The 12841-nt window shown below is 42.3% G+C and overlaps 1 protein-coding gene across 1 annotated transcript in view; it reads right to left on the bottom strand.

Moving 5' to 3' along the window:
- Nucleotides 1-1104: 1104 nt before the first annotated feature.
- LOC308321446 (uncharacterized protein) overlaps nt 1105-12841 on the bottom strand; it is a 32648-nt gene continuing 20911 nt past the window's right edge. Inside the window, exons 19-31 of the mRNA XM_080772335.1 lie at nt 12450-12696; nt 11682-11755; nt 11106-11517; nt 10491-10637; nt 8520-8590; nt 8221-8300; nt 7754-7814; nt 7493-7568; nt 6718-6768; nt 5334-5596; nt 3782-4012; nt 2927-3015; nt 1105-2392 (exon numbers count right to left, since the gene is read on the bottom strand). Coding sequence (XP_080628461.1) covers nt 2314-2392; nt 2927-3015; nt 3782-4012; nt 5334-5596; nt 6718-6768; nt 7493-7568; nt 7754-7814; nt 8221-8300; nt 8520-8590; nt 10491-10637; nt 11106-11517; nt 11682-11755; nt 12450-12696 — 1881 coding nt within the window. The 3' untranslated portion in view covers nt 1105-2313. The remainder of the gene's footprint in view (nt 2393-2926; nt 3016-3781; nt 4013-5333; nt 5597-6717; nt 6769-7492; nt 7569-7753; nt 7815-8220; nt 8301-8519; nt 8591-10490; nt 10638-11105; nt 11518-11681; nt 11756-12449; nt 12697-12841) is intronic.

The following is a 12841-nucleotide window of genomic DNA, read 5'->3' as shown; positions in this document are numbered from 1 at the left end:
GGTCAGTACACGAGACTAGACTAGACTAGACCTACTAGTCGTTTTGGCCCCATTGTGTTTTATTTTATTTAGCCATATAACTTTATGTTCAAGGAAAAAGCCATGTGTGTTGAATGTGGGCCAAGTCATGAATTACATTGTGAAGGAATTGAAAGAGAGGTTCTCAGCTATCTTTAATGTTAACCCACTTGATAGCAGGCAGACAAATGTACATTCGTTCGTTTTATGGACACAGTTGTGGAAAGTGCTAATTGCACAGAACTATTTGAGATAAATGTAGCAAATTACTTTGATTACAAATTGTGTCATTGACATGGAAATGAAGGACAAGCCCCAAAGAAATGCACATTGCACTTGTCTTTTCATACATTATGTGGAAATAAAAGAGAGAAGTTTTCAAGTATCATTCATCAACTGGTCCCTTGGCGTTTTGGTAACGCTGTAGCATCAATAACTAACACCTAGACCCTAACCCCTAGACCCTAGGAGGGGTCCAGATTTGAGCACAGCTTAGATTTAGAAATCTTTCTAAAATGGCTCCGCCTCTGGTCTTGTCACATTTTTCAAGGGCGCAACAAGTTCGCGCAACCCAAATACTATGTTATGTTCCTTACAAAAAGGAAATAGCAAAAAAAAAAAAAAAAAACAGGCTTCAAGCTGCTTGAAGTGTTGTTCCAACAGAGAAAAAATTAACCCAAACACAATTTCCCAAACTTTGTATTTATATTAGGTCCAGTTCCGGAGTAGGAAATCATCCATAATCCATATACATCGGTATAAACACCATTTAAAAAATCATTTTCATGAACAAAAATATATTTTTTTAACATTCACTGTACAAAATAATAAAGCATAAAGAGAGCGCACTCAATAGAGTGCAGATTTACACAGAGGCCTAATAGAGCACCAAAGTCCGACGTCAGCATCAGCGGTTTGTGTACTTTATGTGTATTAATATCAATAATCAACAAAAAAAATGCCGGCCCTTTCACTCATAATATGGATATGAAGAACCAACTGATGCTAATGTTACTGCTGCCCAATTAGCTAAAGTTTCGCTAGAAAGGATGAGTCGAGTGTCAAGACTTCTGCGCTCTAAAATCTCTTAATTAGTTTTGCCTGGTGGTGAGAAATAACAGGCCTGGTGGTGACAACATAACAGGCCTGGTGGTGAAAACATAACAGGCCTGGTGGTGACAACATAACAGGCCTGGTGGTGAGACAGAACAGGCCTGGTGGTGAGACAGAACAGGCCTGGTGGTGAGACATAACAGGCCTGGTGGTGAGACAGAACAGGCCTGGTGGTGAGACATAACAGGCCTGGTGGTGAGACATAACAGGCCTGGTGGTGAGACAGAACAGGCCTGGTGGTGAGACATAACAGGCCTGGTGGTGAGACATAACAGGCCTGGTGGTGAGACAGAACAGGCCTGGTGGTGAAAACATAACAGAAAAAAGCCTATAAGAAAATAGAGAAAAAAGCGCCCATCAACCGTTCCACGCTAGAAGGCTTTCTTACCTTTATTTGTAGTTGTTTTTACGTTCCCACCAAAGAGGTCCAGGTGTTATTTTGTGCTAGAGCACATTATTGGTCATTTCCACTACTCCCAACCCAGCCCTCAATGGGGGTTGGGTTTTAGTGCCAATTTGCTTATTTCCATCGAAATAAGTAGTACAGTGTGCACGCTTGGGATACTATTTACATTATGAAGAGAGGATATATACAAAATAAAAGATTTTTGAGCCATGGAAATAAGCAAATTAGCACTAAAACCCAACGCCCCATTAATTCAATTCAACACTTCCTCTTTGGTGGGGACGTAACAACTACAAATAACACCTGGACCTCTTTGGTGGGGACGTAACAACGACAAATAAAGGTAAGAAAGCCTTCTAGTCTAAAATTACATTCATTTCAAGGTATTATTTGTATCCACCTGATTAACTCTACCCAACCACAATTACATTCATTTTAAGGTATTATGTTTGTTTTGATATTAAAAAATGGTGAGTAGAGTTTTGTTGTGGAAATAATAAAGTTTGGATCATGTGATCAGTGACATCACAAAGATTAACTCTGCACCTTCGTGATGTCACTGATCACATAAATAGACCTTTTTTTTTATTATTTCCAACAACTCACTCAAATTAAAGGCATAGTTCAATGTTTAAAATGAGTACTATTCCCCTTTAAAGGAAATTTAAAAAGCTAAAACGTAATGGCATTTAAAAAATTTAAATAAAAGAAAAAGACCTTATGAAGAAAACAAGCTGATATAAAATAAATTAATAGTTGGTGAGGTGAGGTCACTTCTATGTTGGTGAGGTCACTTCTGGTCTTGATCTCTGTTTCATCTGCTCGTCCATTAGCCAATCGAATTCCTCCCTTTCCCTGAAACGAGATGCACGAAAAGAAACGTCACGAAATTATTTACGATAATGGTCAATGGTCACCACTGGTCACCACTGGTACCCACTGGTCACCACTGGTCCCCACTGGTCCCCACTGGTCACCAATGGTCCCCACTGGTCCCCACTGGTCACATGGACTGAAACCAGTGTTGATTTCATCGACTAAAACCAAGACGAAAAATGTTCGTCGACTACCTTTTTTCACTGACGAAAACTAAATGAAAACTAAGCTATGATGACTAAAACTAAGACTAAATATACTGACAATTCCGTCAACAAAAAAAAAAAAGTCATTACGACGGCATCAAGGCCCACCAAAATACATTTTAGTCGACTACATCAACTGTGGATTTAGTCGACTAAAATCTTATATTTAGTCGACTAAAACTAGAGACTAACACTAAAACAGTCCAGGTGACTAAAATGTGACAAAATCTATTATTGAAGAGAAACTATGACTAAAACTAAAATAGAAATTTGCTGCCAAAAACCTCAGCCCCAATAATTCCATCACCTGTTGCTTAATTGTCGCCCCGTGAGGAACTTCTCCTCGGCGGTCTCTGTGGACACATCGTGAACTCCTGCGATGGCGTAGATGACGGCCTGGAAACAGACAACATACTGAATACAGATGTGGAACGCCCTACCAACAGTCATTAAGACATGCGAATCCCTTGACTCCTTCAAAACTGCTCTCAAAGGGCACCTACGGACGGCTGCAATTCGAAACTGGCCCCCGTAAAATCTGAATCCCCCCTCCACTCACAGTTAACAGTCTTTGTATTGAGTTTGTGCTTGAAATGTACTGTAATTCTGCAAACTGTTAATACATATTTCAATCAATCAATCAATGTGATATGGATTCCCCTGAGTCTGCAATAAAGATTTAATTGAATTGAATCAAAGCCTGCAAAGAGACACAACACAACATACTTAACCCCTTTTGGTGTTTTAAAGCATTATGTTATGCTTTAGCTGTTGAAAAATAGCAGATCTACAAGCTCATAGCGCGCCACCGAGTGGCGCGCTATGAGCTTGTAGATCCGGTATTTTAGAAAAAAAATCATGAAAATGTGGCGCAAATCTTTGAATATATATTCTTTCAGAGCGAACATTTTAACTCGACTCTTTGCTTCTGGGAGGAGCTCCCTGGAACAACATATTGTCAGATGGGGGTCGGCGGCCAAATACATATATTTTTGGGGGTCCTTGACATGAAAATGTTTGAGCACCACTGACACAGAAACATAGGGTTTTTCAGAAAAAACTGTCAGGATGTCCAGTTAAAAAAACTAAAATATTTAGGCACAGTTGCAGTCCAGTAGATGGCGCCATTTCACCATCTCTGTGAACCTCTGGTTAAACTCACCTCCGGCAGTAGGACGTCCAGCACAAAGCGGACCTGCTCTATGAAGTGCCCGTGGACGTGGGCGAGGCAGGGCGCGGTCAGCGGGGCGCGGTCCAGCACCTCCTTCAGGTAGCGGTACACCTGCTCCACCTGCTCGTCCTGCAGGTAGGTGGGGGCGGGGCGGCTCTTCTTACGGGTCACATGGAGGAAGGAGTGGAGCCAGGTGGAGCGCTGCTGACCGCTGATCACCGCCTGGGGAGGGAAGACAATACATTCATACAGTCACTCTATTAACTCATTCTGACCTGAGATCAGATTCTACAAGACAATACATTCATACAGTCACTCTATTAACTCATTCTGACCTGAGATCAGATTCTAAAAATGTTCTTCTACATCCTGACAGTTTTCTGAAAAAGCTATGTTTCTATGTCAGTGGTTCTTCGATTTTTCAAAAATAGCAGACCTACAAGCTCGTAGCGCGCCACTCGGTGGCGCGCTATGAGCTTGTAGATCTGCTATTTTTCAATAGCTAAAGCATAACATAATGCTAACACCAAAAGGGGTTAAACACCAGATCAGATTCTACAATTAGGGATGCCACAAAGTGACCATCAGCCAAATCGAATAATCGACAGCTCTGCCGATTAATAATCGATTCATTGAACCCCCCCCCACCCCCCCCCATAAAATGCCATGTGACCATGGCATTATGCACATGCCATGGTCACATAACCATTAGTGCATGCTTTGATGGTTACAGTTTTATAATATTAATTTTATAATCTCCACAAACCTTTGTGGGAGATCTTCTCAGTTCTCATTGTATGCTAGTTACTAGTCTACACTACAACTGCCTTCATTTCATCAGATTGTCTGTCTGGCAGGCACTTAACAAGCGATCGTTAACTGTGTCTGTTAGAGAGAGGGGCAGAGAAGAGTGGCTTTGCTCGACTTGATTTATACTTATATTCTCCACTCTGATGAAGGTACATGTTCGATATATCATGCAGCCTTACTTAGTAGCCTATAGTTTGGCTATTAAAAAAACCCCGATTAATCGGAAAATGGATTAATCGGTGGCATCCCTACATACAATCACTCTATTAAACACCCCCATCACCCAGCACAAAGTTATTTGTCCTTTCCATTAACCCATTTAGACCTGAACTCCATTCTACAAAATGGCTTCTAAATCCTGACAGTTTTCTGAAAAAGCCATGTTTCTGTGTCAGTCGTTCTCAAACATTTTCATGTCAAGGACCCCCAAAAATATGTGTATTTGGCTGTGTAAAAACCCGTGAAAATGTTGGGCGCAAATCTTTGAATATGTATATTATTTCAGAGCGAACGTTCTTAACTCAAATATTTGCTTCTGAGGGGGGGGGGGGGGTCCCTGGAACAACATATTTTCAGATGGGGGTCGGTGGCCAATTACATTACAAGCGCGCGCTACGAGCTTGTAGGTCTATTTTTGAAAAATTGTGAAAATGAATCGACGTCAGGCCTAAATGGGGTTAAATCACAAATAAAGTAAACAAACACACATTCCATGTAATCAATCTATCCGTACCAACAGCCTCTTGTCCACCATGCGTCTGCTGATGATGTAATGGACCAGCTTCTCGTTGGCTCTGTTGTAGGCGGCGCGGGTTCGATCGGGGAGGAGCCTCTTAGACCTCCTGTTGACCTCCTCCTCTCCCTCCTCAGCGCTCCTCCTCCTCCTACCCCCCTCCCCCCCGTGAGCCTCCTGAAACTCCTCCATCTTCATCAGGTCACTGGAGATGGACGGGGTCTCCCCAGAGCCCCCGAGGAACGTCTTCCTCACCGGATAGCCTGGAGAGGGAGGGGAGACCGAGAGGACAGTGTTCAGGTCAGGAGAGACCCAGAGGACACACCGAGAGGACAGACCAAGAGGACAGACCGAGGACAGTGTTCAGGTCAGGAGAGACCCAGAGGACAGACCGAGAGGACAGTGTTCAGGTCAGCAGAGACCCAGAGGACAGACCGAGAGGACAGTGTTCAGGTCAGCAGAGACCCAGAGGACAGCGTCCAGGTCAGGAGAGAACAAGAGAGGACAGTCCAAGAGGACAGACCGAGAGGACAGTGTTCAGGTCAGGAGAGAGAGGACAGACAGAGAGGACAGACAGAGGACAGTGTTCAGGTCAGGAGAGGGAAGGGTTCATTCATGTGGAACAGTGTTGTTTCCGTCGATTAAAACTATGACTACCTTTTGCCACTAAAGAAGACTAAATGGGAGCTAAATGAAAACTAAAGCTACGATGACTAAAACTAAGACTGACAATTTCGTCAACAAATAAAAACTAACTGACTAAAATGTTAGGAAGGGACTATAGTGGACAAGACATCCAGCGTGAGTCATTTTACACTTGGTTGAATGCTTTTCATGTTTCATGTTCTAACAACACACTCAACTGGATATCATTTACAGTATGCAATCAGCATTTAGATGGATATCATTTACAGTATGCAATCAACATTTAGATGGACATCATTTACGTAAGTGTCCGTGGCAAAGCAGAACTATCAATGAAGGCATGCGGTTTTAACCTGACGCTGCCAGATCCAAGCTTGCTACACAAATTTGTTTCACAGCTTATTTGGATCTGGGATCGCGGAAGCAAATTCGATGACGGGGCTGTTCCTTTTTTTCAAGATACATGGTAGATGATTGGATGGGAGCGTCTGTCTATCACCGTGTGGGCGTGCAAACACAACCAATCATATCGACGTGTCTATATACCGTCACATCCGCATCCCGCCTTTAGCTCACGCTGATTGGTTCGGTACGAAGCAGATCTGACTCAGGGCTCAACTCCGTCAGAGATCCCAGATGAGTGTTGTGTTGGGGAATATGTTTCCGCAATACCGCCCTCATCTGGCAGCGTCAGGTTAATGCGGTTTGTCTACTAGGGTGAAACTGAAGTTGAACTTACTCATGTCATGATTGATGTATTCAATGAAGGATCCGGTGAAATGCTCGCATGCTGTGAAAACAAACAATACGGAAGGTAATGCAACAAATACTAGCATACTGTATAGAAATATAGATACATAATATTGAAGGTAATGCAACAAATACTAGCATACTGTATAGAAATATAGATACATAAATATTGAAGGTAATGCAACCTGTACAAATACTAACATACTGTATAGAAATATGCATCGATAAATAATATTCAATGAATATAGCAATTTAACCCATTCTGACCTGGCACCCGTTTTGGTGTTAGCATCATGTTATGCTTTAGCTATTGAAAAATAGCAGATCTACAAGCTCATATCGCGCCACCGAGTGGCGCGATACGAGCTTGTAGGTCTGCTATTTTTGAAAAATCGAAGAACGACTGACATTTTTAGAATCTGATCTCAGGTCAGAATGGGTTCATCAGACCAGTGTGTGTCCCAGTGGAAACCTGGTATGAATCTGATCTCAGGTCAGAATGGGATAAACACAATCAGTGTTGTTTTCGTCGACTAAAACTAAGACGAAAAATGTTCGCCGACTACTTTTTTTGATCGATGAAAACGACACGGAAACTAAATGAAAACTAAGCTATGGTGACTAAAACTAAGACTAAATCATTATATTGACAATTTCGTCAACAGATAAAAACTAGACTAAAATGTTAGGAAGGGACTATAGTGGACAAGAGATCCAGTATGAGTCATTTTACACTGAAAATAGCAGATCTACAAGCTGCTTACCAAGACGCATTCTGTAGTCGCTGATCATGTCCAGGGACCATTTGATGGACGCATCGTACTTCTCCTTGGCTTCACACTGTAAAGGTCAGAGGTCAAGGTTTTCATTCTTCACAATGTAAAGTTCAGGGGTCAGGGTTTTCATTCTTTACACTGTAAAGTTCACAGATGCAACAATACAACACAGGGAGTTAAATTCTTATATTTTTTTAAAAATAATTTAAAAGTTGTCTGTGAGGATCTATGAGGATCTATAAATCTTACCACAAACTGGCTGCTCTCTTCACAGTCAAACGGCTTCATGGTCTTCAGAGACACCGTCAAGCTACCACAAAATACATAATTTTATTAGTCGACATGGAAATCATGATCTACCTTGTAAATCTGCTATTTTTCAATAGCTAAAGTACAACATAATGCTGTAAAACACCAAAAGGGGTTCCCGTTCAGAATGGGTTAAGTTACTCGCACACGGATAGTTTACATTTTTAAATGTGCTCAGAGTCGCCTTTTTCATTCCATATCCAATTCTGGGCGGGAACCCCTTTTGGTGTTTCAAGCATCATGTTATGCTTTAGCTATTGAAAAATAGCAGATCTACAAGCTCATAGCGCGGCACTGAGTGCCGTGCTACGAGCTTGTAGCGATCTGCTATTTTTGATTCACATGCATACTGTATACTCTACTGTATCTCTCACAAAACTACGATACACAAGCAGTGATATTCTCACCCTCTGCAGATCTTGTCCATCACCGGGCCGTCGATGAAAAGAACGCTGGCCTTTTTCATCCTGCGGTTCATACTTTTCACCTGCAGAGAAACAAGAATGTGTCTTTTAACATTTACAGGAATTCACATTATAGACACTATAAGTGACTCACTAGAACAATTTGACCAGCCCAATGCCCAGCCATGTACATTTCCCTGTCTTCTTCTTGCATACTGCTTCTGATTTACATGATTTATATAAAAAAACCAAAAACTAACCAACAAAAGTGTTAATGTCATATTAATAATAACAGGTCTTACCACCGCTGGCCAGAAGGGGAAAGTCCTGAACTTGCACCAAACAAATACTCCGGCTGTGATGGAAGGAGGCTCTGGAAGACAGACATTTATCACCATTACATACTGTAACCAAATGGACCCTTTACACCATTACATACTCTACTGTAACCAAATGGACCCTTTACACCTACATACTGTACTCTACTGTAACCAAATGGACCCCTTACACCATTACATACACACTGTGATGGATGGAGGTGATAAACATTTATCACCATTACGTGCTCAAACTATTCCATGTGAAGGAGCACCAGTATTATCTGTATTTATCTGAAGATATGGTTGTGCTGTACATACTGTAACTGGCAGCCCAAACAGAAATACTCATAACTGCCTCAAACCTTCACGGATTTACAAACGGGTTGTTTAATACAAACATTGTCAACGTGGCTGTGATTCAGGACTAGGGTTGGGATTCGTTAGGATTTTTACGGTTCCGAATCCTTCCCGGATCCCTCTTAACGGTTCCGGTTCCCAACGGTTCCCTTAACGGATCCCAATATTATTTTTTCCCCTTTTTTTCTGACATAGATTATGCTTATATTATAACTAACCTAACCAAGTAAATAATAAACACAAATTCATTAATTCAATTATTGAAAATGCTCTTTACAATTATGAGGTGGCACTATTATTTTAATTTCACCACCACCAGCTAGCCACCACAACAATATCATTGTTGCAATTTGTACTGTATATTGCAATTTGTACTGTATATTAAATATACAGTACATACACATTGGAATAATGATATTGTTGTGGTGACAAATGTCTTTAATGTTCAGATTAATTTAATATGAAGGACCCCTTACCCTAACGGAAACAAATAGTGCTTTCTTGGATTATAAAATCCTCTTAGCAGACCTAAGACCCTGAACTGTAGGCTACGTTCCTGTGCTTTTTTCTGCAAACTGTTTATAAAGTAATCAATCTATGGAGGTATATATATGCACCTAAACGCTGGGCTCAACAGTCACGCGATTCATTTAGAGACAAATCAAAAGCAGTTGAGTTGCTTGTTATAAGTAGTAAAAAATAAGTGCAGACAAATTGATTTGGCTATATTTAACGTGATTCATATAATATCAGACAGAAGGACGTCGAGTCATTGGCGGTCTAAATTAACACCATTAACAACAGTTGTACAACACGCCTAATGAAAAGCTCTGTAGAAGTTTAGTAGTTTTTATTTTCTATTACGTTACTACTATCCTGGGGAAAGTGAACGAGCCTTGCATCATCCTCGTCCCCCGCCGGCTGTGGTGGAGCTGCGGGGAGTGCAGGCACGGCTTTCCGCATGGCTCTCAAACGTGATGTGCCTACTGTAGATTATTCTCGTGAGTTGTGGACTCGTGTAGACATATTGATTTTGAGATGTTTCCTCGTGGACGTGGTGCAACTGGTAGCCTACAAGTTGCAACAACCTTTGCAGGGAACTATAGCATTGCATTTATTGCACGTTGCGTGCTCAGCCTCAGAGTCATTTCCCTCTCTGTTAACTACACTTTGGAGATCTCTTCGACAGACTCTCCCACTCGCTCCGCGGCGGTCGCTGAATGCACAGAACAGTAGGCGTATCCTCCCCGACCCCACTCAATCATGTAGGTGGGGTGACGTCACCACAGGCTCTGCTTGCATGCATGCACAGACACAGCGGATCTAAATGACGACTGATGAGAACCGTTTGGGGAACCGTTAATAAGAAAACGATGGAACCGGCTCCGGATCCGCAATGTCGGAACCGGGTCTGAAATGGACCCGGTTCCGAATCCAATCAGGACGCGCATCTGCTTAACTTTTAGTTTTTTATATGAACGTCGTATAAAAGCATACAAGTATGAGGACGTCTGAGGTTTATAACAAACCAAACCGTTGAAAATTGAGCAAGTTATGGTTATTTAAAAGTTTCTATTGGAGGCTTCGTTCACTTACTTTTCTGCATCAAGAGCTGGGGTAGCTCCTCCTCCTCCTCCTCCTCCTCCTCATCCAGAGTACAGTAAGAAGCCAACTCCTCTTCATAATTACTCAGCTCTATCGACAGATCTGAGGACCGCGAGCTCTCATCTAGAAGGGGATTGACTACACACACACACACACACACACACACACACGCACACACACACACACACACACACACACACACGTTTGTAGAGGATTAGAACACTGAAATAAAAGTGGGTTCAGCTCTGTAGAGCCTACAATGTGACGTCATTTGAGGTTCGGGGGGGGGGGCGGGTACCGTGCTAAAGTCGACTCTTCGGTGCTACTGCAAACTTCTGACGAGCCGAAACAGCGGTAAAATAGGAGTATGAATCGGCCCTTAGTGTGATTATAAGATGCTATTCAAAGGAGACCTTGTGCGGCTCCGTTGTGCGGCCGTCTAGCCTTCACTATCCAGACTCTTCGTCTCCTGGCTGCCCTTCTCATGCCCTGGGAGGGCTTTCGCACCAGCGTCTGGCATAACGATATCTGGGTTGTCTAAACCCCTGGCATAACGATATCTGGGTTGTAAGGCCAAATCGCTGTCTCATATGGAAGGTGATGTACCTTTTTCTGGTGTCTCCACCATCTGGAGTTCGAACCTGGGTCTGCAGCGTCGTGGTGACTGGCGGTTGGCGTCTTTACCGCCCGGTGTCTTTCTGCTCGGCCGGCTTTTGGCTGGAGGTCTGACGTTCTCACTGCAGGTCTGTGGTGGAGCCTTTGGAGCTTTCTGTCTGCCCTTGGCTTGTTTTAGAGGTCGACCTTTGGCCGCAGGAATACAACAATCCACTCCTTGGCCGTTGGCAACGCTACCTTCCATCTCCTGGTCCTTTCTACGCCGTTTGGCTGGAGACTTCTTTTCTGTGCAAGTCTTTGGTTGACCTTTTGGACATTTTTGTCTTCCCTTTGTTTTAGTTGTAGACGTCCTACGCCCAGAGGTCGACCGCTGAACGCTCAAAGATGAATCCACCTCTGGAGTCTGAAAAAAGCAGGACCAATAAGTTACTAAATGGCTTTGGTAGCTAGGTCTATTATTTCACCTGTAGGGTTAATATCATAACCTTGTGGTAGCTAGGTCTATTATTTCACCTGTAGGGTTAATATCATAACCTTGTGGTAGCTAGGTGTATTATTTCCGTGTACCTGTTCTTTGGCTCGAACCCGAGACAACGGAATAGGGGGTGGGATGGAGATTTCCGCCAAAAAGTCAAAGATGTCTGTAACAAAATAAACAGCAATGAATTTCACTCACCCAAACGTAACGTCCATTCATAACCCATATCTTTAACGTAATGTCCATCCATAACCCATATCTTTAACGTAATGTCCATCCATAACCCATATCTTTAACGTAATGTCCATCCATAACCCATATCTTTAACGTAATGTCCATCCATAACCCATATCTTTAACGTAATGTCCATCCATAACCCATATCTTTAACGTAATGTCCATCCATAACCCATATCTTTAACGTAATGTCCATCCATAACCCATATCTTTAACGTAATGTCCATCCATAACCCATATCTTTAACGTAATGTCCATCCATAACCCATATCTTTAACGTAATGTCCATCCATAACCCATCTCCACATACGTAGACGTATTTTTTTAAATACATTTTTCTTTGCTTTCTCTCTCTATATATATATATATATATATACACCTGTCATCACAAATGTGTTTTAGCCCAAGGAGTGTTTTTCGTGCAAAACGAATGCTTGCAATGGATTCAGAATCATGAAAATCCCCTAGTTCGACACGTCACATGCTGCTTAAAGCATAATGACATTTTGAAAATGTTGCCTAATATAGGTTGTTAATGGTACCCAAACTAATATAATATAAGTAATATAGGTTGTTAAAATAAAGTGAGCAATATGGCACAGAAGATGTCAAATACGATACCTCTCTCTGGTGAATCCAACTCCTGGGATTCAGACACGGGTCTGCCGCACTGTGGTGGAGCGTTGGCATTGCTACCTTCCATCTCCTGGTCCTTTCTAGACCGGCGTTTGGCTGGAGACTTCTTTTCTGTGCAAGTCTTTGGTTGACCTTTTGGACATTTCTGTCTTCCCTTTGTTTTAGTCGTAGACGTCCTACGCCCAGAGGAGGTCGACCGCTGAACGCTCAAAGATGAATCCACCTCTGGAGTCTGAAAAGAGGCCCCAATAAGTTACTAAATGACATTGTGAGACGGAGGAGTCATAAAAGGTAGAGTGAGCAGGTTGGAGGCAGACTCTTGACAACCTTCAGTACCAAGGAGAAATTAAATTATAGGCAGTTTGAAGAGTTAAACA

Source organism: Protomyctophum bolini (assembly GCF_963924005.1).
Source record: "Protomyctophum bolini genome assembly, chromosome: 1".
In the NCBI taxonomy this organism is placed as follows: Eukaryota; Metazoa; Chordata; class Actinopteri; order Myctophiformes; family Myctophidae; genus Protomyctophum; species Protomyctophum bolini.
This window is presented reverse-complemented; position numbering and strand designations above follow the sequence as displayed.